Source organism: Leucoraja erinacea, chromosome 20 (genome assembly GCF_028641065.1).
Source record: "Leucoraja erinacea ecotype New England chromosome 20, Leri_hhj_1, whole genome shotgun sequence".
Taxonomy (NCBI): domain Eukaryota; kingdom Metazoa; phylum Chordata; class Chondrichthyes; order Rajiformes; family Rajidae; genus Leucoraja; species Leucoraja erinaceus.
Genome location: NC_073396.1, coordinates 367,891 through 393,632, shown reverse-complemented (window position 1 = coordinate 393,632; position 25,742 = coordinate 367,891). Strand labels below are relative to the sequence as shown.

General features: G+C 45.1%; 1 protein-coding gene across 3 annotated transcripts; it reads left to right on the top strand.

Annotated features, from left to right (window-relative positions):
* The first annotated feature begins 477 nt into the window (after window positions 1-477).
* Window positions 478-25,036, top strand: LOC129706600 (palmitoleoyl-protein carboxylesterase notum1a-like). Of its 3 annotated transcripts, none has more exons than XM_055650941.1 (13): window positions 479-1,480; window positions 2,312-2,420; window positions 2,495-2,836; window positions 3,083-3,135; window positions 4,828-4,923; window positions 5,492-5,552; window positions 10,883-10,941; window positions 11,024-11,126; window positions 14,570-14,758; window positions 16,728-16,828; window positions 16,912-17,059; window positions 19,189-19,236; window positions 24,699-25,036. In XM_055650941.1, exons 3-13 carry the CDS (start codon window positions 2,508-2,510, stop codon window positions 25,000-25,002), a joined length of 1,491 nt encoding a protein of 496 aa, XP_055506916.1. In that variant the 5' UTR covers window positions 479-1,480; window positions 2,312-2,420; window positions 2,495-2,507; the 3' UTR covers window positions 25,003-25,036. The 3 variants fall into 3 exon arrangements, with proteins under 3 accessions (XP_055506915.1, XP_055506916.1, XP_055506914.1); XM_055650939.1 differs by having other exon boundaries at window positions 2,309-2,420; XM_055650940.1 differs by lacking the exon at window positions 2,312-2,420 and having other exon boundaries at window positions 478-1,480.
* Window positions 25,037-25,742: the final 706 nt, after the last annotated feature.

The following is a 25,742-nucleotide window of genomic DNA, read 5'->3' as shown; positions in this document are numbered from 1 at the left end:
CAGCAACAAATTTTGTAACCAATAATCTTTATTGATAAAATGTGTAGTTCCACAATATGACACCTTGTTTCGTCATCATTCACGGTAATGAACAAACCATTATATTTGTTTAGAATGTTAAATCATCAACAGTTTTTCATTCCCAAACATTCTCTCAGCAGTAAGTGGAGAGGTTCGGACACAGGTCCCAGGAGGACACCATGCAGTGGTCTTTCCCTTAGAGCCTGGTCAATGGGCAGACCAAGGTTCAGTGCATCAGCTCAGCCCCGCACCTTGGAATGTGCCTTCTGCAATATTTACTGGGACAGATAATCCACTTCAAGATTTTATCAAACTTGCAGATTTAAATTGCCACCTCCTCCCCTGGTGTTTGAGCCACTCGAGGTGATGCTGACATTTTCCAGCCATTGGCAAACGTTGGTTATCTGAGATAAATTACTGAACACATTCAATAAAGAATATTTGATGCAGGATTGTAAATGAGGGAAAATAAAACCTCTTGCAATCGGAACAGATCTCATTGGCCATAGGGCTTGTATCACTGAAACTTCAACAGCAGATCATAATTCTGTGATTTAACTGTGGTACAGTAATCATGAATTCAATGTTTTGATTTGCAGATTTATTTTATGCATTGGTGAGTAATCTGATAGGGACTAGTGTAGCATAACAGTAAACTAACAGTAGTCCCTTTATTGAGAACTAATTCAAACCTATGTTCGATGACATAATTGTTGCTATTGTTGGACCATTCATCCTCAATATACATCTGCATATTAATATAACATTACAGTTTCTTCCTCCCTAATGCAATCAGCCCAATCCTTGCGGCATGAACACTCATTGTTGGAACTGCAACTTCACGTTGAATTTTAAGGGTGAGCTATTTGCAGCCATTCTGGGGATTCAAGTCTCAAACTGAGAAGCACCTTACAAGGGTTACCCTTTAATGATTGAAAATATGAATGCACAATTGTCACCTCGTGATGACCTGCCATTCACACTGAGATCTCAGTAACTTTAAAGGCATGCAAATTTCAACGTCGTTAGTGACTGCTTAACACTCCATGAGAAATTGTGCTATATATTGGCATAAAAAAACTCTGTCAACATTGAATAATCACTTGAAAGATTTGGCACAATGGAATGCAGTTAACACCCATAAAGACGCTGCTTTCTTGCAATGACAGGCCCTGTCAATCTTTGATATAACAAGGGACCGGTTCTCATGATGGATCATGCACAGGCTCAATTAGTATGCTTGATGAATGTGGATGTCCTGCATGTCATTGATGGGTGTTGGGTTAGAGCACAGCCCTCATGAGCCCTGTTAATGACCAGACGTCACCCTCCAGCTATCCAGAGGATACGCAGGGCAGCTTCAAATAGTCAGTGCTTTCTTTCAGTGTTCAATTGAAACTTGGTGATGACTATTTACTTTGGTCTCTCTGGAGAGACAAACTGCAACTGAATCCAAAAGGTAAAGTTATGAAGTCTGCTTCAATGCTGAGCCTAGACTGAATGTATCCGGATAATCATCGATCCCCTGTTGGTGCTAAATGTGATTTTAGAACAAAGTTTAATGTGATGTTCTTTCTTATCTATTGTTAGTGATTATCATATAATGACACTGGATTACTTATCTGTTTGTTGCAAGAAGTTAGCTGTGAACAATTAATTATATTGTATATAGTTTATGTCATATACTGTCATATGTTACCTTATGTCATATACTGTTAAATGAAGATTGCCTTAATTTTACTGGGCATTGAGAAATAAATAAAAGATTGTGCAGGAGATGAGAAGCTACTTTTTCTGCTTGCACAGCCTAAAGTTTGTAGGTCGACTTGTTCTATTTGATCTTTTGTTTGTGCATGTCGAGTCGAAACAGGGTGGACCACGTGAAGGTTGCAATCTCCCACCCTGAGAAGCTATGGCAGAGGTAGATTTAGAGAGAAAAAAACAGAAGGATTTTGCAGTTAGCCTTTCTCTTTGCTAATTTGTTTTTGTTGAATTTGCTGAGCTAATTCCTTACAAGAATGCATCTTAACAAAAATGGTTCCAAAACTGAGCACCCCCAGAAAGGTAAAGCAATGAAGTTATAACTAACAGGTGCCAAGTCTAAGCCAAGATTTATATATTTCACAGTCGGGGCTCGATGTGTTATCTTTCTCGTTCAATCAATGCAATCTTCACTCCTTGGCATCAATTCAAAGCAAATTGAAGATTGAGAAATGTGATCCATATGTGGTCAATATAAAATCAAACTCACATCCGAGATTTGAGTAGATTCAATATTTCTTTGCAGTAGGCTGGGCTTCAGGACGTATCTGTTCATAGCACGAATGTTGTTAGGATCAAAACGCTTCTGCATCTTGCTGAATATCACCGCAGACATTTCCTTCACCGTATTTACAAAGGTAAGCATCGTTTGAAACTTTTTATTCTCAAATTGTCATCATTGATTGTTTTAACAAGTGTTAATTTTTTGCAGATCCCGCTTTGTGATGAGGTTCCCCATCACCCTCGCTTTCTGCACCATGTTCGGAGTCGCTGTGGCTCTAACCAGGCCACAACCTAAGGTGGCTTCCAGGAATACTGGGCCCAACAGAAGGACACCCAGCCCCTCGAGTGGGGAATCTGTGCCACCTGCCGCTCACCCACAACTAGCCCTCGGTAACCTCACCGCCACAGAAGACAATGACAACCTGGTGTCCAATGTCAGGACTCTGGCACAGACCCTCCACCAATGTTCAAAATCAACGAGTGCAGAAGAAATGAAACTTAACTTCTTGAAAAGCACCACAGTGACTTGCAACGATGGAACTCCAGCTGGGTAACAAACTTTGTTACATTTAGTAAACAGGCAAAAACTCTTTGGTTATTGTTTGTGCCTGCTCAAAGATACAAATAGTATATCAATAGACAATAGGTGCAGGCCATTCGGCCACTCGAGCCAGCACCGCCATTCAATGTGATCATTTCTATGACATTTAGTTTAGAATCTAATTTCCAGAACATCTGTTGCAATGGTTGTGTGTTTGATTTGATTTCTGTCGCCTTGTGACTTGTTACTTTACAGATATTATCTGCGGGCGTCCAAAGGAAGTCGCCGATGGCTAATATTTCTGGAAGGTAAGAGACATTCCGAAATCATGCAGGGATTCAAAGTGCTTTTATTAACATGTTAGAGTGAAATATTCTGATTATTGAAGGAATTATTGAAAATTAACCTCTCTAAATAGAAATAAGTTTCATTTTCTTTCTATAATCAATGCCAGCTTTGGAATTTGAGACTTTTTAACATTTTAAATAATTGCACAACTACCTGAATAAATAACGAGTAAGATTAGAGTTATAATTTCAAATTGGTATGTTACATAGAAACACACCATACAAAGCCCAAGCCATACTGGTCAATCCAGAACAGATAGAATATGAAGAGGATTGCAGTCTGTTACATTTGTAAGCAAAGTTTACAACCAGGATTTCTGCCATTCAGTTGCTCAGTGCATGTGTGGTGGAGTCTGTGGAATTTCATTCTGATTTGAGCACAACTCTGCTCTGGACTAATTTAAGAGTAGACTTTCAAGAGTCACCAACAAAGATGATTGGAAAAATGAAAGGGCAGAGGTCGATTTGTTCTTGCAGTAATTGCAGGCACTATTCTCAGCGCTTTGGGAGTGTTGCCAGGGTAACGTCAGACTGGACAGTGTTTGGCAAATTGACCAGTGTCTGACGTTGCTCAGTGGGTGAACTGCTCACCTCTGGGGCAGGAGGTCATGTGGCCCCCTCACATAATCCCTGCTGACATTTCAATTCATCCTCAGAACGACTTGGATAAGTTGTTGAAGAAAGTCCGATGTGCCCCATGGCTGATATAAAAGATCGCCAGACAGTTCAGAGAACTCCAGGAAAGTACTCAATCTGTTGAGCCCAATATATTAACTCCTCAGTATGACCATTAAAAGATTGAATGACTGATACCCGAGGCAAGCCCTGGCAAACTGCAGATGCTGGAGTAAACCACAGGCAGACAGTAAAAGCTGCAGTAACTCAGCGTGTCAGACAGCATCTCTGGAGAAAAGACTACACAGTGATTGTGAAGTATTAAGGGAATTTGTAACTTTATATTTCCCTGTCCGACAGGACAAAATTGTCACATCACCAATCTGAAACAAATGTTAGTTAAAATGGAACATAATTGTGATCAAAAGCTTCAGAGATGATTGTTTCGGTTCTGCATTCTGTTACTCCATATGAATTAAATATAATGTTATTGTTGAGAGAAGTTAAAGATGAAAACTGATCTCAACAATAACGAAGGTAGACAAAAATGCTGGAAAAACTCAGCAGGTCAGGCAGCATCTATGGAGAGAAGGAATAGGCGACGTTTTGAGTCGAGACCCTTCTTCAGACTGATGTCAGGGGGGGTGGGAAAAATAAAGGAAGAGGCGGAGACAGTGGGCTGTGGGAGAGCTGGGGAGGGGAGGGGAAGGAGGGAGAAAACAAGGACTACCTGAAATTGGAGAAGTCAATGTTCATACTTTCTTTCTACAACAATATCGATGTCAGGAATTTGTGGGAACTTTAACCTGATTATGTACCTGTGTTTGTACACTGGGTTTGCAGTAATTAACTGCTCTGTAAAAGAAAAAAATATTAAATTAGTACTTTTTAATCATCAATAATAAAATCAAAACTTACTTAACTTATTAAATAGTTGAATGATATGACACATATAAATATATTGTGTTTTGAATGAGTTGCCCGAGACTAATGGTAAAGCAAGTGTATTGAATCTTGTTCTTTTGTGAATAAATAAAGGTGGCTGGTGTTGTTACAACAAGGAGAGCTGTGATGCAAGATACAGATCAATCCCACGCCTCATGAGTTCTACCGATTGGCCACTGACACAGAAAGGTGACTATCCAGTATTGGGTCAGAGCGAGGGGGTGGTGCCCATCACTGGAGTTGTGAAGCCAGGAGCTACCAGGAATAGTTAGCAGGTCGGGCAGCATCTGGGGGATGAAGCAGAGTTAATGTCCCAGGGCAATGCCAACACCTCAGGGTCTTGAACTTTCTGTACAAGTTAGAAACATAGAAACATAGAAAATAGGTGCAGGAGTAGGGCATTCGGCCCTTCGAGCCTGCACCGCCATTCAATATGATCATGGCTGATCATCCAACTCAGTATCCTATACCTGTCTTCTCTCCATAACCCCCTGATCCCTTTAGCCTGCTGCACCTGCATGCCTACTTTTAATGACTGGTGTACTATGACACCCAGGTCTCGTTGCATCTCCCCCTTTCCTAATTGGCCACCATTCAGATAATATCTGTGCTTCCTCTGTTGAGAACAGTTTATTCACGTTGTATAAACCCGCTCACAGATCCTCGTTCCTCCATAACAACTACGCCCAGCTGCGGTGGTTTATTTCTGTAGATAATGAAGAATTGTCTCACCTTGTTTGTTTGTTCAATGTATCAGGTTCTGGAATTCTCTCTGCGGATCCTGAAGAAAACCCTCAGTGGTGGAACGCTAACATTGTGTGAGTTTCTGTATGTGCAGGGCAGTATATTTAACAATCACCAAGACATAACTCACCAATTGCATGAAGATAAAGGGGCATGTTTCTGTTCAATGTTTTCATTTTAATAAATCAAAGGAGCAGAATTATGCCATTCAGCCCATCGAGTCTACTCATGTGTTGGAAGGAACTGCAGATGCTGGTTTAAACCGAACATAGACACAAATGTAACTCAGCTGGAGCTAGAGTAACTCAGTGGGTCAGACAACATCTATGGAGAAAAGGAATAGGTGACGTTTCGGGTCGACCAACCTCAGTCTGAAGAAGGGTCTCGACCACAAACGTCACCTATTCCTTCTCTCCAGAGATGCTGCCTGAGATGCCCCCACCCCCAAGTGCCCACCACACGGACACGGCCCCACCACACGGACACGGCCCCACCACACGGCCCCATCACACGGCCCCCACACCACACGGCCCCCACCACACGGCCCCCACCACACGGCCCCCACCACACGGGTTTTACCCACCACACGGACTCACCACACGGCCCCCACCACACGGCCCCCACCACACGGACCCACCACACGGACACGGACCCCACCACACGGACACGGCCCCCACCACACGGACACGCCCCCTTCACACGGACACGGTATCACACGGACACGCCCCCTTCACACGGACACGCCCCCTTCACACGGACACGCCCCCTTCACACGGACACGCCCCCACCACACGGACATGGACCCACCACACGGACATGGACCCACCACACGGACATGGCCCCACCACACGCCCCCCCCACCACACGGACACGCCCCCATCATCACACGCCCCCATCACACAGCCCCACCACACGGACACGGCCCCCACCACACGGACACGGCCCCCACCACACGGACACGGCCCCATCACACGGACATGGACCCATCACACGGACACGCCCCACCACACGGACACGCCCCCACCACACGGACACGGCCCCACCACACGGACACGGACACACGGCCCCACCACACACGGCCCCACCACACGGACACGGCCCCATCACACGGACACGGCCCCACCACACGGACACGGCCCCACCACACTGACATGGACCCCCCACACGGCCCCACCACACGGCCCCACCACACGGACACGGCCCCATCACACGGACATGGACCCACACGGCCCCACCACACGGCCCCACCACACGGACACGGCCCCATCACACGGACATGGACCCACCACACGGCCCCACCACACGGCCCCACCACACGGCCCCACCACACGGACACGGCCCCACCACCACACGGCCCCCATCACACGGCCCACCACACACACCCCCCATCACACGGACACGGCCCCACCACACGGCCCCATCACACGGCCCCACCACACGGCCCCATCACACGGACACGGCCCCACCACACGGCCCCATCACACGGCCCCACCACACGGCCCCACCACACGGCCCCACCACACGGACACGGCCCCATCACACGGACATGGACCCACCACACTGCCCCATCACACGGCCCCACCACACGGCCCCACCACACGGCCCCACCACACGGACACGGCCCCACCACACGGCCCCACCACACGGCCCCATCACACGGCCCCACCACACGGACACGGCCCCACCACACGGACACGGCCCCACCACCACACGGCCCCACCACACGGCCCCCACCACACGGCCCCATCACACGGACACGGCCCCCATCACACGGACACGGCCCCACACCACACGGACACGGCCCCACCACACGGCCCCACCACACACAGACACGGCCCCCACCACACGGCCCCCACCACACGGCCCCCCACCACACGGCCCCACCACACGGACACGGCCCCACCACACGGCCCCACCACACTGCCCCATCACACTGACACGGCCCCACACCACACGGACACGGCCCCATCACACGGCCCCACCACACAGACACGGCCCCACCACACGGCCCCCACCACACCATACACGGCCCCACCACACGGCCCCACCACACGCCCCCACCACACTTCCCCATCACACTGACACGCCCCCACCACACTTACACGGCCCCACCACATGGCCCCACACACATGCCCCACCACACGGCCCCATCACACGGACACGGCCCCACCACACGGCCCCCACCACTCTGGCCCCATCACACGGACACGGCCCCATCACACGGCCCCATCACACGGACACGGCCCCACACACGGCCCCATCACACGGACACGCCCCCACCACACGGACATGGCCCCACCACACGGCCCCATCACACGGACATGGCCCCACCACACGGCCCCCATCACACGGCCCCATCACACGGCCCCACCACACGGACACACGGACACGCCCCCACCACACGGACATGGCCCCATCACACGGACACGGCCCCCACCCCCATGTGCCCAACAACACACTGGGGGATGAGGGGCCGGTGTCTTGTCCCTGTACTTGCTCCTTAGTCACGTGTCAGAGTTCAACACGTCTCGGTAGAGGCTGCACAAAGTGAATATATTTAAAACTCTTGCTGCAAATGCAATATCTTGGTTCATAAACTGAGCAGAGTTCCGTTTGTATTAATAAAGTGAGGAGATTAATGTTCCTGAATCTAAACAAGAGACTGTACAACAGGAAATTTGTTGTACATGTACAATGTTAAAATTGTACAAGGCATTGGTGAGACCAAATCTGGAGTATGATGTACAATTTTGGTCGCCCAATTATAGGAAGGATGTCAACAAAATAGAGAGAGTACAGAGGAGATTTACTAGAATGTTGCCTGGGTTTCAACAACTAAGTTACAGAGAAAGGTTGAATAAGTTATGTCTTTATTCTCTGGAGCGCAGAAGGTTAAGGGGGGACTTGATAGAGGACTTTAAAATGATGAGAGGGATAGACAGAGTTGATGTGGACAAGCTTTTCCCTTTGAGAATAGGGAAGATTCAAACAAGAGGACATGACTTCAGAATTAAGGGACAGAAGTTTAGGGGTAACATGAGGGGGAACTTCTTTACTCGGAGAGTGGTAGCGGTGTGGAATGAGCTTCCAGTGGAAGTGGTGGCGGCAGGTTCGTTGGTATCATTTAAAAATAAATTGGATAGGCATATGGATGAGAAGGGAATGGAGGGTTATGGTACGAGTGCAGGCAGGTGGGACTAAAAAAAGTTGTTCGGCACGGATTTGTAGGGCCGAGATGGCCTGTTTCCGTGCTGTAATTGTTATATGGTTATATGGAAATGCAAAATGTGGTCTCTGATGGCTGTGTACGTGGAAGTAATAATAAGGGCGAATAAAGCACGGCCCCATCACACGCCCCCATCACACGCCCCCATCACACGCCCCCATCACACGGCCCCCATCACACGGACACGCCCCCATCACACGCCCCCATCACACGGCCCCATCACACGGACACGCCCCCATCACACGGCCCCATCACACGGCCCCATCACACGGACACGCCCCCATCACACGGCCCCATCACATGCCCCCACCACACGCCACCCCCCACCACACGGACACGCCCCCATCACACGGCCCCATCACACGGCCCCATCACACGGCCCCCATGGTTACTGGAACAGGGCTAATTCATCATGACCAAAGTTGTCAACTTGCTGATTTTCAGGCTGTGCTTTTTATTTTTCCCTCTTGGACTTAGAGTCATAGAGTGATACAGTGTGGAAACAGGCCCTTCGGCCCAACTTGCCACACCGGCCAACATGTCCCAGCTACACTAGTCCCACCTGCCTGCGCTTGGTCCATATCCCTCCAAACATGCTCTATGCATGTACCTGTCTAACTGTTTCTTAAACGTTGGGATAGTCCCAGCCTCAACTGTAAACCCACCACCCTCTGTGTGAAAAGGTTACCCCTCAGACTTACTATTAATTAAATGTCTTCATCATAGGCACTCAGCTTTAAATAATTGCTGTGCCCTAAATGGGATCGTTTGGTTTATTTTATGCAGCAAATTACCAACTCCAATAGTTTCCTAGTTTCCGTGTGACCATCGATCTCTCTGCAAATGGTTCACATCCTGAAAACCTTTATATCGACATTTCTGAAAAACAGCCACTTTTGCATTTAGCACATTTGTGAGAATGAGATCAGAGTTTGAATCAGCTGACTCTTCTATTGATGAGCTTTGTCCAAGCAGCAGATACTCTGATGCACGTTCCTGTTGTAAGTGTGGGCGGGGTTGCTGAAATACTCCATGAAGATTGGTTATCTGTAAAGGCAAGTTCAGTGGGAGAATACTTCTTGGTTATTTGAATTTAAAAAATGGCAAATGTAAAGAAACTTAGAGATGAGCTTATCCACACTTTCTCCCCTATGAAGGAATAGACATCCAATGAAAGTTCTGGCGACTCCCCATGTCTGTGGACAATTCTAGTGTTGTTCTGAAATTCCCCTCTCGCTCTGTCCAACATAAACACAAGCCCATCCAAAACTCTGCACCACCTTTCATTCATTTATTATTTTTGTGTTTACTGACGTACATTAGCTCCTGATTAAGAGATGGGTCTCGGCTATGACTTCAACTCTTGACTTCTCTCTCCTCCCTGGGGCTGCAACTTCCTCATGTAAGGACTCATCCCCAAGTTAATCGATTTACCATCAGTGACCAAGTCTGGGAATAGTGTCTGAAGGAGGGCCCGGAATTGAAACGTCACCTATCCATGTTCTCCACAGATGCTGCCTGATCCGCTGAGTTACTCCAGCACTCTGTGAAACGTCACCTATCCATGTTCTCCACAGATGCTGCCTGAGCCGCTGAGTTACTCCAGCACTCTGTGAAACGTCACCTATCCATGTTCTCCACAGATGCTGCCTGACCCGCTGAGTTACTCCAGCACTCTGTGAAACGTCACCTATCCATGTCCTCCACAGATGCTGCCTGACCCGCTGAGTTACTCCAGCACTCTGTGAAACGTCACCTATCCATGTCCTCCACAGATGCTGCCTGACCCGCTGAGTTACTCCAGTTTGATGCTGCCTGACCCACTTTTTTCAGGCCTCTGGTCTCTGTACTTCCCTCCATGAAGCTCTCCGCCTCCACCCTCTCTTTAAAATTTCCATTTCATTCTACATCTGCTATTTTTGTTTGTTTTGCGTTGGTGACTTTTCCCTGATGCTTTGTACTGTTTTAGCTGCAATATAAATGCAAGTTATTGTTAGTCCAGTTTGTTTGCCACCAGTCAACTTGAGCTTGGTCTCAGCATGCACGGTTTACAGTATACACATCCAGGAGCATGAAACTGTGACCTGCACACAGGGATCTTTTATATATGATGTGGAAAGAATGAATCTAAATGATACTTCTTAACATACTCGCTTATCTCTGTCTTCCATGAAATAGCATTGTACCTTACTGTTCAAGTGACGTATGGAGTGGAACTGCACCAAAGGCCCGTCAAGGTACATCTCAATGCCCTCCTTTGACACATTGGGAAGAGAAAGTGATTATTTCTGTACATTAACTGGAGCATTTCCTTTCCAGCGGACTATGCATTCATGGGTTCGTTGATTCTGAGGGAAGTAATTAAAGATTTAGTCCCCAAGGGCATTAAGTTGGCAAAGATTGTCATGCTTGCTGGAACCAGGTCAGTACGATAGTTATTTTTAATAAAAAAGTAAATTAAAGGAAGATATTTGAATATATTTCCTAAAGGTGCTGGTGTTTATTTAAAATGAATAATTTGATCAATTTTCATTACCTGCTCCTGAATTACACGAGGGTGGAATCGGCAATTAACAAGTTATGGTCTTTTATTGTAAAAGTTAAAGATGTTGCTATTGGTTCTCAGTGAGTCTCCTCCATCTGCTGAGCGATCGGTGCCTGAGGTTCTCCATGTGGGGGAGCAGAACCCCAGCTCGCATCTTGTTCCAGTGAGGAGAGAGAGCAATGTAGTTGAAAGGAGGTGACATCACCGTCACAGTGGCTGCAACACTGCTGTGGACAGTGGCTGCAACACTGCTGTGGACAGTGGCTGCAACACTGCTGTGGACAGTGGCAGTTCCTGAACACGCCTTGTAATACATTCTAAAGCCACCAGATATTCACATTGAAAGTACCTATATATGGCAATTTCTATTTTATTAATGATCTTTCAAATTCATTGTAACTAGACCGACAAGATTACTTTCAATTTCTCTTTGGTTCAGACGTAATTTTCCATGCTTTTTTAAAATAATTGTCCCAGTGTTGAAGCTAGGAAGCAGGAAGCAGGGTGAGTGAGCTACAAGGCCCCAGTGCAGTCTGTCACCATGATGGGTGAGTCTGAGCTCAAGGCCCCAGTGCAGTCTGCAAGGCCCCAGTGCAGTCTGTCACCATGAAGGGCCCCAGTGCAGTCTGTCACCATGATGGGTGTGTCTGAGCTGCAAGGCCCCAGTGCAGTCTGTCTCTATGACTTGGTGATCTCAGCACAATGAAGCTCTGCCAAGTTTACTTCATTTGTATTGTTTCTGCCTGTACCCCACTCAGCAACCACCCAGATGGGAGAGGAGGAGCCATTAGCTGGGTTAGATTGCACAACAGAGCCACTGCCCATAGAAGACTGAACCATGTCCACTGTATCTGAGGAGGTGCAGAGGAGGGGGACCTGTAGTGTGGTGGTAGGGAGTGGTGGGCACCTGGTGATGGGAGTGGTGGGCATTGATCATGTGCAAGGTCCACTGTGATGGATGTTTATGTTTTATGTGGCTGTGTCTTGTTGCTTTTCACTTTGTATGGCTGTATGGAAACTCTAATTTCACTGAACCTTAATTGGTTCATGTGACATAAACTGACTTTGAAACCTTGATCTTTAAACTAAACTAAACTAAACTAGACTAAACTAAACTAAACTAAACTAAACTAAACTAAACTAAACTAAACTAAACTAAACTAAAATAGACTAGACTAAACTAAACTAGACTAAACTAAACTAAACTAGACTAAACTCTAAACTAATCTGTTTGCCGCTGCCTTTCAGTAAACAATACCATTTATTAATTACCTATATTGCACTGTAACTTCTATTCCTGGTTTTATTCTATTTTAAATATTTTATTTGATTGCTTTTAATTTTTTAATTATTTTATCTGAATAATCTAATAATCATTTTACATCTAAATGTCATTTCATATGTGTTTCTTTCCAATGCTTATAACGTTTTATGTAAAGCACTTTGAATTACATTGTTGTTGGAAGGTGCTATACAAATAAACTTGCCTTGCCTAATCAGAGCTGGGTATATTAGTAAGCATAATCAATGTGGAATCTTTTGAATGCCAGTATTTCATCATCATGATGGTGATAAAATGCAAACTTATCATATGCTAAGTTCAAGCATCAAATGCATCAAATATGCCATGAACAAGTTGCTAGAAGTCCCTGTTATTCACTGCAGACTAGTATCTTTCTCTTTCTCTGCCGTCTAATGAGAAACAATACAAGAGCGATGTAGAATAGACTAGTTCTCCTCAAACTGTCAATCTTGCTTCATAATTGGTCAGTGTAAATGAGCCGTGTGGAGTGACCCGAGTGAGTGCACCCCATGCCTCTGTCTCCCCACCTCAGGGTGAACATGTGCATCACTTTGCTGTCAAACAGTTGGACTCTAATGTGTTGCTCTGCTTGTAGACTGAGGAAAGGATTTAGTTCTACCCTGTAAGAAGGAATTGCAGATGCTGGTTTACACCTGTCCAGCTGAGTTACTCCAGCCTTTTGTGTCTATCTTTTGTTCTAATCTGCTGTGCGACCTGATCCTCAACGTGCCTCGTTTAATCTACTTCCACACGTCCAGCGATCTGAACAATGTTATCGGAAAAATATGAGCAAGGGATGTAGAATGAAACATGCCATTACTTGCCGGGATAAAATCAAACTTCAGCAATTGACATTTTAATTGTTGGGCCTATAACCTATTTTGGATATTTGCTGTACAACACTGTAGTCACTGCCACTGTCTGGGGATGTGTGTCTAGCCACAGATTTCATTTTATCAGATGTATAACAACTCTTTAGGTCTGGACTGGACATCCCCGGGGAAATAAATGAACTTTGACAGAGTACAAAGCAGACAATGGAGGATCAATCACTTGTTGTAAGGATAAAATAAAATGATGGGCCGTGTAGCAGTGAAGTTATCCACCCGGTCTATGCTGTACCCCGACTGACCCTACATATCCCCCAAAACCCTACATATCCCCCTCTTACCTGCTCTCAGCAGATGCCAATGAATCACAAATGCTAAATATGCTTTAATTTGTAATTAAATATACATTCATGGCAACATTAAATATAAATTAATGCTTAGAGGGACATTTTGGAAGTCAACCTTATTCACTTGGAAAATTAGAAAAAGTAACAATCCAAGTTCTCAGATCTATTTATGATGGTTAATTAATTTGATTTTCCCCCCCTCCAGATTTCCTGCTATTTCAGACGTTGATGAAAACACAGAATGTTTTAATTTTACATCCATAGTTCCAGCGTTAGTTCTGGGCAAGCATCTTGGAATTTACTGGGTTTTGAATCTGTGTTTTGGGTAAAGACAACATTCCCTCAATCTGCTCCCACTCCTGCCTCTGTCAATGCAAGCAAAGCTTTCCTCCAGTCTCGCGTCTCAGGAGGTGAAGTCCTGCTATCCTGGTGCAATGGGTCCTGTTGCTCAGTGTGAAGGGGGTTGCAAGCATGTGCCCAAAGTCTAGCCCAACTTTGATGATTCCTGATTCATTAACGCACACACAAGACTCTTTGACTCCATGGCTGCAGCTTGTTGCATTTTAAACAATTATAAACTTTCTTTGTGAATTTGAAGAGGAAATAAACAGAAGATTTTCCTGAATTGGACAGTTTGAAGGTCTTTTGGAATCAATGTGAAATTTAGTAGATGCCAAGATTGTATGCAGGATTCCACAGTACACTTGATGTAATTATTAACTGAGCAGTGTTAATGGAAAGAAGATTGACAAAAATAGAGACCTGGACCTTGCATTGTCAGGGCAGACCCCATTAGTAGTGACGTATAAAGTGCGTGCCTTAACAGTGTGTTTGTTTCAGTGCTGGTGGGACTGGAGTGATGCTGAACATTGAACGTATCGCCAACCTACTCACACAGCTGGGTGCTGATGTCCAGGTGCGGGGGCTGGTGGACTCTGGCTGGTTCCTGGACAATAAACAGCCTCGCCAGAATGAATGCACTGATGTGACCTCCTGCAGCCCCAACTACGTCATTAAAAAAGGACTCCGGTAAAGCAACAAACTGCAGCAACATGTATCGTCTTCCCACCTCTCCCATTGGTCACTGATGTGATCTCTGACATGACTTCAGAATTAAGGGACAGAAGTTTAGGGGTAACATGAGGGGGAACTTCTTTACTCAGAGAGTGGTATCGGTGTGGAATGAGCTTCCAGTGGAAGTGGTGGAGGCAGTGGTATATCAAAAATTAGATAGGCATATATGAGAAGGTTGGATTTAAACTTATATGCAGGCAGGTCAAGTGGAAAAAAAGTAACAGGGCCGAGATGATTCCAGAATTATATATATGGTTATTGGTATTACAAACTGGGTTGGGGAGGAAATTATGTGATGAGGAGCAATATGAGTGGATTTAAACACAGGCAAGTAACAATGATTCCAGAAAGTATATGGTTAATTACATGTTTAATATGGTGAGGACACTCTGGATCACAGGGCAGGCTTCTCAAGGCAAATGTTGTGTTTTAAAGCAAGCAGAGTGAAAATGAAGATGGCACATTGGGTACTTCTAATACATAGAAACATAGAAACATAGCTCACTTTGACTTCTTGTTCGTTAAATTCGCCCAGAAAAACACAACTTTCTAACAAATATCCCAGGTCCTTGCTGGTGTCACAGCTGATCTCCGCCCTCTGTCCCAGCCGGTGTTGATGGGAATGAAAGGAGAATGGACGACAGAGCTCGCAATAGCAAGAAGAAAGTTTGTGAGCAGAGGAGGGAGAGAACCAAACGTCTAGTGGAGACACAAGCCTGCAGATGCTGCAAACCTGAGCAAAATATAAACTTGTGTCCAGGCAGCATCTGTGGAGGGAATGGACATGTAATGTTCAAACAGTTAGTTAAGAGAATTAATGAAATTTACCACAGGAGAAAGAGACTGTGTTTGGATGTGGGTATCACCATTGCCAAGTGTCATCCAGAATGAGATGTTATTCAGTAGAATGTACAGACAGTAGAATAGTCTATTTTAACATTGAAAGGGTCTGGAAATTGTTTTACTCTAGGGACCAACGCTTGCAGGAAACAAGCTTGTGCTCATTCCTCACTAGGGGGGTACAGTACGCAGCAGAAACACATTCTAATCCACTGTCTGATGCAGACACAAGCTGCCCACTGGTCTGGTGCAGACACAAGCTGCCCACTGGTCTGGTGTAGACACAAGCTGCCCACTGGTCTGGAGCATGAATGCCCACTGGTCTGGTGTAGACACAAGCTGCCCACTGGTCTGTTGTAGACACAAGCTGCCCACTGGTCTGGTGTAGACATGAGCTGCCCACTGGTCTGGAGCTGCCCACTGGTCTGGTGTAGACACAATCTGCCCACTGGTCTGGTGTAGACATAAGCTGCCCACTGGTCTGTTGTCGACACAAGCTGCCCACTGGTCTGGTGTAGACCACTGGTCTGGAGCTGCCCACTGGTCTGGAGCTGCCCACTGGTCTGGTGTAGACACAAGCTGCCCACTGGTCTGGTGTAGACATGAGCTGCCCAACTGCTTGTGGCTGCTCACCAAAACTGACGTCTGGTGCTTGAGGTGATTGGTTCCTTCAACAGCAAGGCAACAAATCAGTGACATCCTTGTGCACCTTTTGCAGTTTCATGCCACCCGTCCTACTGCAGGGAGACCAGGCCTTCCCCTGATTGTACACAGCAATGGGCATTGTAGCAGTGCCAGGCTTCCCCAGTGGTCAGCGCTGGAGGAGCAGCATCTCTGACAGACATCACGCACCAATGTCTTTATACTTTGTTGGTCTTGAGATTTTAACCACAGAAATGTTGAGGAATTTCAATTTTACGTCTAAAATTTATGAGATATTTGAATAACAATTGTTTAGGAAAATGTTATTTTTGAAAAAAAGTTTAAAATAGTTGAAACAAATATTGCTTAATCTGTTTGATTCAAAATATGAAATAAGATTGTGAAGTGATGTACGTGGAGCTAACGAAAGGTTTCTGTGCAGGTTGTGGAACGCCGTTATTCCTGAACGATGCAGGCAGCTGTTCAGACGGGGCGATGAGTGGCAGTGTTTCTTTGGCTACCGGATTTATCCAACACTAAAATGTAAACAGAACTGTGAACATAATGAATCTATGAATTCTTGTATGTTTAGGTCAGGCACCTTAACATGGAGTTTTCCCTTTCAGCCCCAGTGTTTGTGGTGCAGTGGCTCTTTGATGAAGAACAGCTGAAAATGGAGAATATTCAACTGGGAAGCCATTCACTGACAGAGAGCCAGTGGAACTACATCCAGAATTTGGGCAGAGACCTCAGAAATTCTCTGCGAGATGTATCGTAAGTGAATTATGATTTTAAAATACTGTCTTTGTACATGATGGAATAAGGGCGAGAGGACAAATCCTTCAACATACTTCACCTAAGCAAGTCAATGTTTTGTTTTAGGAGGAGCTACTGTTTAAATTTGCAATCCCTTCCACAAAACCAAATGTGATCGACAGCAGAGTTTCATCAGATGGGACTCAAATCGCCGCTGAGCGTTAATAGGAACGTTTATTTATAGTTCCTGACCCTTATATACCTTAATTTTGGAAAATCAATATTGCCAAGTTTCACTTGGAACAATGACCTGCATTTTTTTGATGAAATTGGTGTCCCGAGAATATGTCAGCACCTTTATATAATGCCAAATGCAGAGTCATAAACACACTGAACAAGCAGAAACGCAGATGACATATCGTGACAATCCTTTCACTGAGAATATCTATGTACCACTTCTGGCATTTATTTGGAAATTTGCAACTGAAATTCTCTTTGAGAAAGAAACGGCAATAAACTCTTCACTCAGAAAGGGAAGGATCTTAAACCTCCTGTTATTGCAGTCTGAGACTATTGGAACATGATTCATCTGCTTAAGATTAAGGCAACATTGATATTGGCAAACTCATCGTAGGCAGACAGAGTTGGTAATGATGTAAATTAATATTATTTTATCAGAGAAACCATGAAAAATGCCATGTTTGTTGCTCATTATATAACGGCCCGTCAGAAACCAGCACCATTGTGTTGCCAACATTTTCAAAGATTTAATAATAATAATAATAATAATAAATATAACGGCAGTATGTCCCAAAATGGATTGAGAATACACTGTTATCAGCATCGACAGATGATTTGGTGTTCAATCTTAACAAATAATAATATGGGGAGGGGGTGGTCATATTATCAACATCATTCTCAAAGTACACAGAAAAGTCAGAATTTAACATTTGGAGTTTTAAACACATTTGTCCTTGTTTAGTACAGATATAATTGTGACTGGTATAAGTTTCACGAGTTGATAAGTGGCTGGAACAAATTTCATCTTCCGTTGCTCTAAATAAATCTTCTCATCAAATTGGTTTCAAGGCAGAAGAATAAGACAAAAAACCCCCGAGATAAAACCAAAGATTCTACAAAATGGTGCAGTGTTTATGATGTCCATGCCTTATTGCTCTCCTAATTAGTTGTTCAATCTATTTATTGAAAAGAAAACAGAGAAATGTCATAAATGTATTAAACATTTCAACGGTATCTGTGAATAATAGATTTATAGCGACTGGAAATAATAATAAAGAACATGTTAAGAAAAGGTAACACATCAAAACCCTTTCCATGCTTTACTTCAGTCAGATTATCTGCATCAAAGAGGCAGCAGAATCTGGGAACTATTTCATCATCATTAAAATCTAAAATACGACTGTAGTCTTCCCAAACCCCCAGGATCCGTACGTACGCAGCATGAAACATTCACAGTCCCAGCTACAATAGACATTACATTTACATTCACCTTGTCCTTTCTCAGTGTGAATTCCCAAAGCATTTCGTATTGTGAAGCACAATGATTGCTGTTATTCTGACATTGATTGGTGATCATTGTGTGCCAGCAGCGACATAGAAATGATCAACCAATCTGTTTTTTACAGATATTTAAGGGCGAGGTTATCCAGGAAACTGTAAGAAGCTGCTGACCTTTAGTGTGATGGCGTGGGACCTGTTACATCCACTTAAAGCAAGAGAATAGGAAGGTCAGGGGCAGTTTCACATTCCCATCTGAAGAATGTCTCCTTCAACAATGAGGCACCGGGTGCGATGATGAATTGTCAGCTTGGATTATACGTTCAACATTGATCGCGTCCTTGTTGAGACTCAGTCAAACAGCAATGAACAAGTACAAAATATTCTAAACAACATTTAACAAACACCTATTAAATTGTTATTTGCTGTTGCTGAGATTTGAAAGAAAAATGTTCCCAAGCTAGAAAATAGTAAAAGGATAAGTTAACGTTAAAAGATGAAGATAGAATACACAATATTCAAATGACACAAGACGGCTCAGAAATCAGTATAAGCGGTTCATAAATGTGGGTATTATGCCTTAGTTTATTGCTTAATGTCGTTGATAATTCAATTAATTTGCATTTCAGAGCGGTGTTTGCCCCAGCATGTCTGTCACATACCTTGATCTCCAAGAGGTAAAGTATTAACATGTTAAACAATTTGAAAGATATTTATAAAGTGTTATTGGCTGGTATTCCACATTTGATCATTAGCTCATTAAACCATGCATCGAGTGTTTACACATTTCATCTGTGCGTTCGCCTGCCCACATCTGTACACTTCTGCCCACATCCACCACATCTGTACACTTCTGCCCACATCTGCCTTGCTTCCAGTGATGCTGATGGACAGAGGGAGCAATCGTGCGGCTATTTTTAAATCTTTTGACTATGGGTCATTTTTAAATTCCATGAATAATTATCTCATTAAAGTTAGATAACCAATGATCTTATGAAGCATAAATTAATCTACATTACGTAACATTGTGATAAATTCTTCCTTCTCAGAGAACAATCCCGCAGCCAGATATTTACGGCACATTTATTAGTTTGCTCCTGATTTATAGACTTGAATATTCGTTCAATCTGACAGGTCTTTCACACTGAAAATGTAGTTTAGGAAATTAGCTCTGTTAAAGAAATAGTCTGATCGCACTGATATCTAACGACTGCTCTGTAACAACTGCATCATACTGACAGATAGATAGCTGGCTGCAGGTTCTACAGAGAGCAGCAGTGCACTAACATGCAGCTGCAGGTTCCTCAGAGAGTTGCCATCTAACTGAAGTACGCAGAGATATGGGTCGCACTGGAGATCAGATCTGGGGAAATATTGCACCTTTACTCCATCCTGGGGCCCACTCAACATCCCAGCTCTCTAACCCTGACGCTCTCTAACCCTGACGCTCTCTAACCCTGACGCTCTCTAACCCTGACGCTCTCTAATCCCAGCTCACTAATCCTGACGCTCTCTAACCCTGGCGCTCTCTAACCCTGACACTCTCTAATCTCAGCTCTCTAATCTCAGCTCTCTAACCCTGGCGCTCTCTAACCCTGGCGCTCTCTAATCCTGATGCTCTCTAACCCTGGCGCTCTCTAACCCTGGCGCTCTCTAATCCAGCTCTCTCTAATCTCAGCTCTCTAACCCTGACGCTCTCTAACCCTGACGCTCTCTAACCCTGACGCTCTCTATCCCTGGCGCTCTCTAACCCTGACGCTCTCTAACCCTGGCGCTCTCTAATCCCAGCTCTCTAACCCTGACACTCTCTAATCTCAGCTCACTAACCCTGGCGCTCTCTAACCCTGACGCTCTCTAACCCTGACGCTCTCTAACCCTGACGCTCTCTAATCCCAGCTCTCTAACCCTGACGCTCTCTAACCCTGGCGCTCTCTAACCCTGGCGCTCTCTAATTCCAGCTCTCTAACCCTGGCGCTCTCTAACCCTGGCGCTCACTAACCCTGGCGCTCTCTAACCCTGGCGCTCTCTAATCCCAGCTCTCTAACCCTGACACTCTCTAATCTCAGCTCTCTAATCTCAGCTCTCTAACCCTGACGCTCTCTAATCCTGACGCTCTCTAATCTCGATTCTCTCGGCTAGGATGCCGGTGGATGCAGACTGCTGGACTGTCTGTACTGTTCTAGTCACAGATAATGCTTCATGGAGTGATAGAGACATGCCTCGCGGAATCAGTCTCAGTTTCTGTGACTCTGGGGCCAGTCAGGCACCTATTTACACGAATCCTACGTTAATCCCGTTTTTACTCTCCCAACATTCTCATTGACTGTTCCCAAAAACTACAACTCGCCTCCATATGAGGTGTCATTTACAGCGGTCAGCTAAGCAACCAATCCGCACAGCTTTGTGAGGAAGTCCGAGCACCCACAGGACACCATAGACAGCACCGGACATGAGTATCGAACCTGGGACTGTGGTGTGGTGATGCCGCAACCCCACCAGCCACCACTGCCCCTCTGTTTAAGTTTCAGGTTCTTTACCCACAGGGTGAGTGAGGTACTCCCTGTGAAGTTTGACAAGGATGGGACGTGCAGGTAAGGGACTTGGTTTCTATGTTTCTAAAAGACATTGAAACCGGTGGTTTTCTGGCCAATGTTTAATTTCTGCGGGATTGACAAACTCTGGGAACGATAGCATGAATTAGTGGAAGTAATGGAGTCGGCTGCATTATGAGGGCTGGAGAAAAACAATTCTTGTAATACAGACAAGAACCAGTTAGGATCAAGCAGTATGTTACTGTCCTGGAACTGAGGACGGGGATTGGACTCATGGTCAGAGGAGCTAGTGGAGCCCAGGGCTGTGTTACGTTCCACTTGAATAGAAACTTCATCTCATCAAATATTTGTGTTTCTTCTACATATGCTAAATACTTACACTGTGAACATCTGTTTCATATTCACCAGTCGACTGTATTGGAACAAATAATTCTAATGAATAATATTGATTTTAGCCAAAATTGACAGTTAAAAAAAACATTTAGTCCTTTTTAATTTTAAAGATCAATTTGAACATGGTTAAACAATTAAAGTACTTTTAATATTGTCCTTTCTCTTATTTGATGACACAACATATCGAATTTTAGCCACCAATAATTTGTTTTGCTAGTTTTAAACAAGGTGCAGGAGATTTCAGATACTTCATTGACATTAGATCGACTTCAGAACCCAGACATACAATAAGCTTCACCTAAATTGATGCATATTCCCCAGTATTTCTCACCCTGTAACATGACATTCACACACTGATTGGAGCCATGCACCAATCCATTCTCTCTCAATTTAACAGTTTAAACTATTTTATAAATTTATAAACAAGTAATATTCAGACAAATTTAATCTGAGTCTAAACACAAGGAACTGCAGATGTGGTTTACAACCACAGATGCTTGCCTGACCCGCTGAGTTACTCCAGCAACTCTGTGAAACGTCACCTATCCATGTTCTCCACAGATGCTGCCTGACCCGCTGAGTTACTCCAGCACTCTGTGAAACGTCACCTATCCATGTTCTCCACAGATGCTGCCTGACCCGCTGAGTTACTCCAGCACTCTGTGAAACGTCACCTATCCATGTTCTCCACAGATGCTGCCTGACCCGCTGAGTTACTCCAGCACTCTGTGCCTGTTTTTAATCTGAGTTTAACTTTGCAATGGTGTCAGTTTCCAGCCAGTTCAGGCCTTTCCCTTTGGAATAACTACTGGTTTTCTCAGCCAGGAGAAGACTGCTGTGAGTGAACAGGACTGGTGTAATTGCTTGCTCATAAAAGCCCATTGTTAAATATGACGGATCTGCTGCAAAGTGATTTCAGAATTCTGTCAATACAAAAGATGTAGTATTGCCTGGGATTTGTGCAATGTGAAGAGTCTGTGTGATATAAATGTAGTCTGTGGTGTAAGCGGATTTAGAAAAGGCACAGGCAGCTCTTTATTTCTCTGAGCGCCTTAGTTATTTTAATCTGAATCATAGTAAATGTGAAGAAAAATCTCCCTGGCACCACTCATCATCCTCAACATCCAATCTACTGACGTTAACATAAGGAAGGGAAGAGCAACACAGCTTGTGAAAGAAAGCATGTGTACACAGGGCTTGTATGAAGCATGTATGTGTGATGTGTGTACGCAGAGCATGTATGATGCATGTGTACACATACCTGATACAGCCAGCTTTATCAACAGCTATGTTGCTCATTTACATAACACGTTGAACAGTACTGCCCCTCGTGTAAAACCACCCTAACCTCATTAATATACCAACCAATAAGATGACATTTGAGTTTGTAAACAGAAATGTTGATTTCTGTTTAATTCATGATAGTAATGATTAATTCATGATAGTATTAATTAGTTTGTTAATTTACATTGCTTTGCAAGTTGTAGATGTCAGTCATTCAGAGTGAATAAGGCCCAAACAGTTACATTTTTAACTGTTTTGTTCCCAAACTGTTTCCAAATCACACAGTTGATCCCAGCTGAAACATGCAACCTGTCTGATGTTCTTGTTCTAACATAATCAGACGTAGGTCAATGGGGAAATACCCAGAGAGGTGCCAGGAATTGTCTTGTTTTAATTGGCCATCGCCTGCAAGCCTCTGAAGAAATCACTGATTTGTATCTCTTCTGACAGCTGTGAAATGAGCATCAGTGTTCTTTAATATGGTAGTTGGTGCCAGGAATTACCCCTGGCTAATCTCCAGTAGTGGTGCTGATAGAGTTTGCAGGGGAGGGCACTTCATTGCCAAGTTAATATTAGCCACAGATATCTTGAAGAAAACTTTAAGTGTTGGAGTAACTCAGCAGGTTAAACCACTGAGTCCTCCGGCACTTTGTGCTTTGCTCAGAGTTCCAGCATCTACAGTTCCTTGTTTCTTTCTTGAATAAAACATTGCCCACAAACCTTATGTCTCCAGAATCGCATCAGGGCCTTGCCTGGGGTGGATGGGAGAGTAACGGGTTGGGGAATGCAGTTTGTGCCCTTTAGCTACTGCCCAACACTTACAGTTACATTGATGTAATGAAAGCAGGATATTGAAGGAAATGACTGGACAATAGAGGATGTCCGGAAGGTAGAAGAGGCAGGTGTACCTCTCTGAGGTAAACCCATGTTGACCACACTCCAGAACCAAGGCCACTGTTCGCTGGTAACACTTGTGTTAGTGGATGCTCCAAGCAAGAGGATGATCTTGACATTCAATATCCACAAGACAAGTTATTTTACAAGCTGCCCACTGCTCCACACCACAGTCCAACAACAAATGTTCATGACCATATACTGGAAGGTAAAACAGAGACATAATTCACAACTTCCTTCAATGTGACAACACTGCCTTTGGTCAATCCAAGATTAAGACCAGACCTGACTCAAACCCCAGAGACAGGTGGGATTTCTGACCACCTATACCCTTCTGAGATGTGGATCACCCACAGCAGTCGCTGGGATAACACTACCAACGTTGTCTGCAAAACACCCCCCAATGTACTGGGAGGATTAATTGGTGAAATCTCCCTGGAGCTCAGGCCCTGCATGAGGTGGGTTCAGACTCGGTGAAGGGCTAATCCATAGTTCATCTTCCTGACACCAATCACCATGCATTATCAGAAGGAAATAAAACCCTTGTCTTGAGTGGTTCCCAGCCAGGAATATAGTGAGCAAAGTGTCGTCACCGTTAGGAGACATAGCAGCCAATTTGGACAATTTTTAAGATAATTACTGAGAATCAAAGACATTACTGAGGGACTGGAGCCTGTGGGACAACGTGAACAAACAGTTATTCAGAATAACACCACATGAAACGTTTAGCATCACCTGAGAAATGAGGTGGGTTCTCACCTGGAACACGTTCACCTGTAATCCTGCCTCGCCACTGCCCACATGTATGCACAAGGCTTGTATATTTCTGACTCAGACAACAAACTACTCACTGAGTCTTGGCCGACACTGAGCTGGTGAAAGGTCCAAGTGCAGAATAATTGTTGTTTGGGAGTTAGTTTATGAGAAGCTTTCAAAATTGTGTTATATTTCCAAATTAATGAAACAATTACAACAACGCTGTCCATTCATATTAACTGTTCTCCAATATTCTGTAGCAACTGGCTGGACTTTCAGGTGCGGGGAACTTCCTTGAATCGAGCGCTACAGTGTTGGGATCGGAGTCTTCAGGAAAACAAGAACTCGCGGCCCGCAGCCAGGAATTGTTCATTCCATCTTATAGACCAGTGCCGCCTGCCACACTGCAACCCCACCTGCCCAGCCCTGCGCGACCTGGTGACGGGCCAGGAGGTGAACATGGTCCAGTTACTGATGAACATGGGCTTTGATGTACAGAGAATATCCGAGCAGCTTGGAGTGGCGCCGCGCCAACTCCTGGGGATGCTGAGTACTGGGGGTTAGTCCCAGCGCTCACCTGCTCCCTCCTTCCTTCCCTCCCTCCCCCTCCCTCCCTCCCTCCCTCCCTCCCTCCCTCCCTCCCTCCCTCCCTCCCTCCCTCCCTCCCTCCCTCCCTCCCTCCCTCCCTCCCTCCCTCCCTCCCTCCCTCCCCCTTCCTCCCTCCCTCCCTCCCTCCCTCCCTCCCTCCCCCCCACCTCCTCTCCCCCTTCTTCCCTCCCTCCCTCCCTCCCTCCCTCCCTCCCTCCCTCCCTCCCTCCCTCCCTCCTTCCATCTCCCTCCTTCCCTCCCTCCTTCCCTCCCTCCTTCCCTCCCTCCTTCCCTCCCTCCCTCCGTGTGATCCATCATATGTACAGTGGAAATAATGGACTTCAGTCACAGTATTGCGTGTTTAACCCAGCGTCACAGGCACGCTGCCCACCCAGAGAGTGGCGAGTTTCACTTGGCACCCGACCACATTGTCACACACACGCCTGTTGTCTCAGTGTGAGTTTCTGGGAATGTTTGACTCGCTCTCCACATCTTTATCTCAGGCAGTTGACGACTTAGACACCCATTGTTACCACTTATACTTTCCAGCTTTTTGTTGCTGCTGTTTGCATTTGTTTTTAGGGGGAAAAGGACAATTCTAACTGTTTTTATGAACTGCCCGCAGAGCTAAGATGAAACATGTTTTCTCAGAGAGTTCGGGCAAGTTACACGCGGCTTGGTGCCGTCCCATTATACTCGCCAGGTGCTGTTTCCCG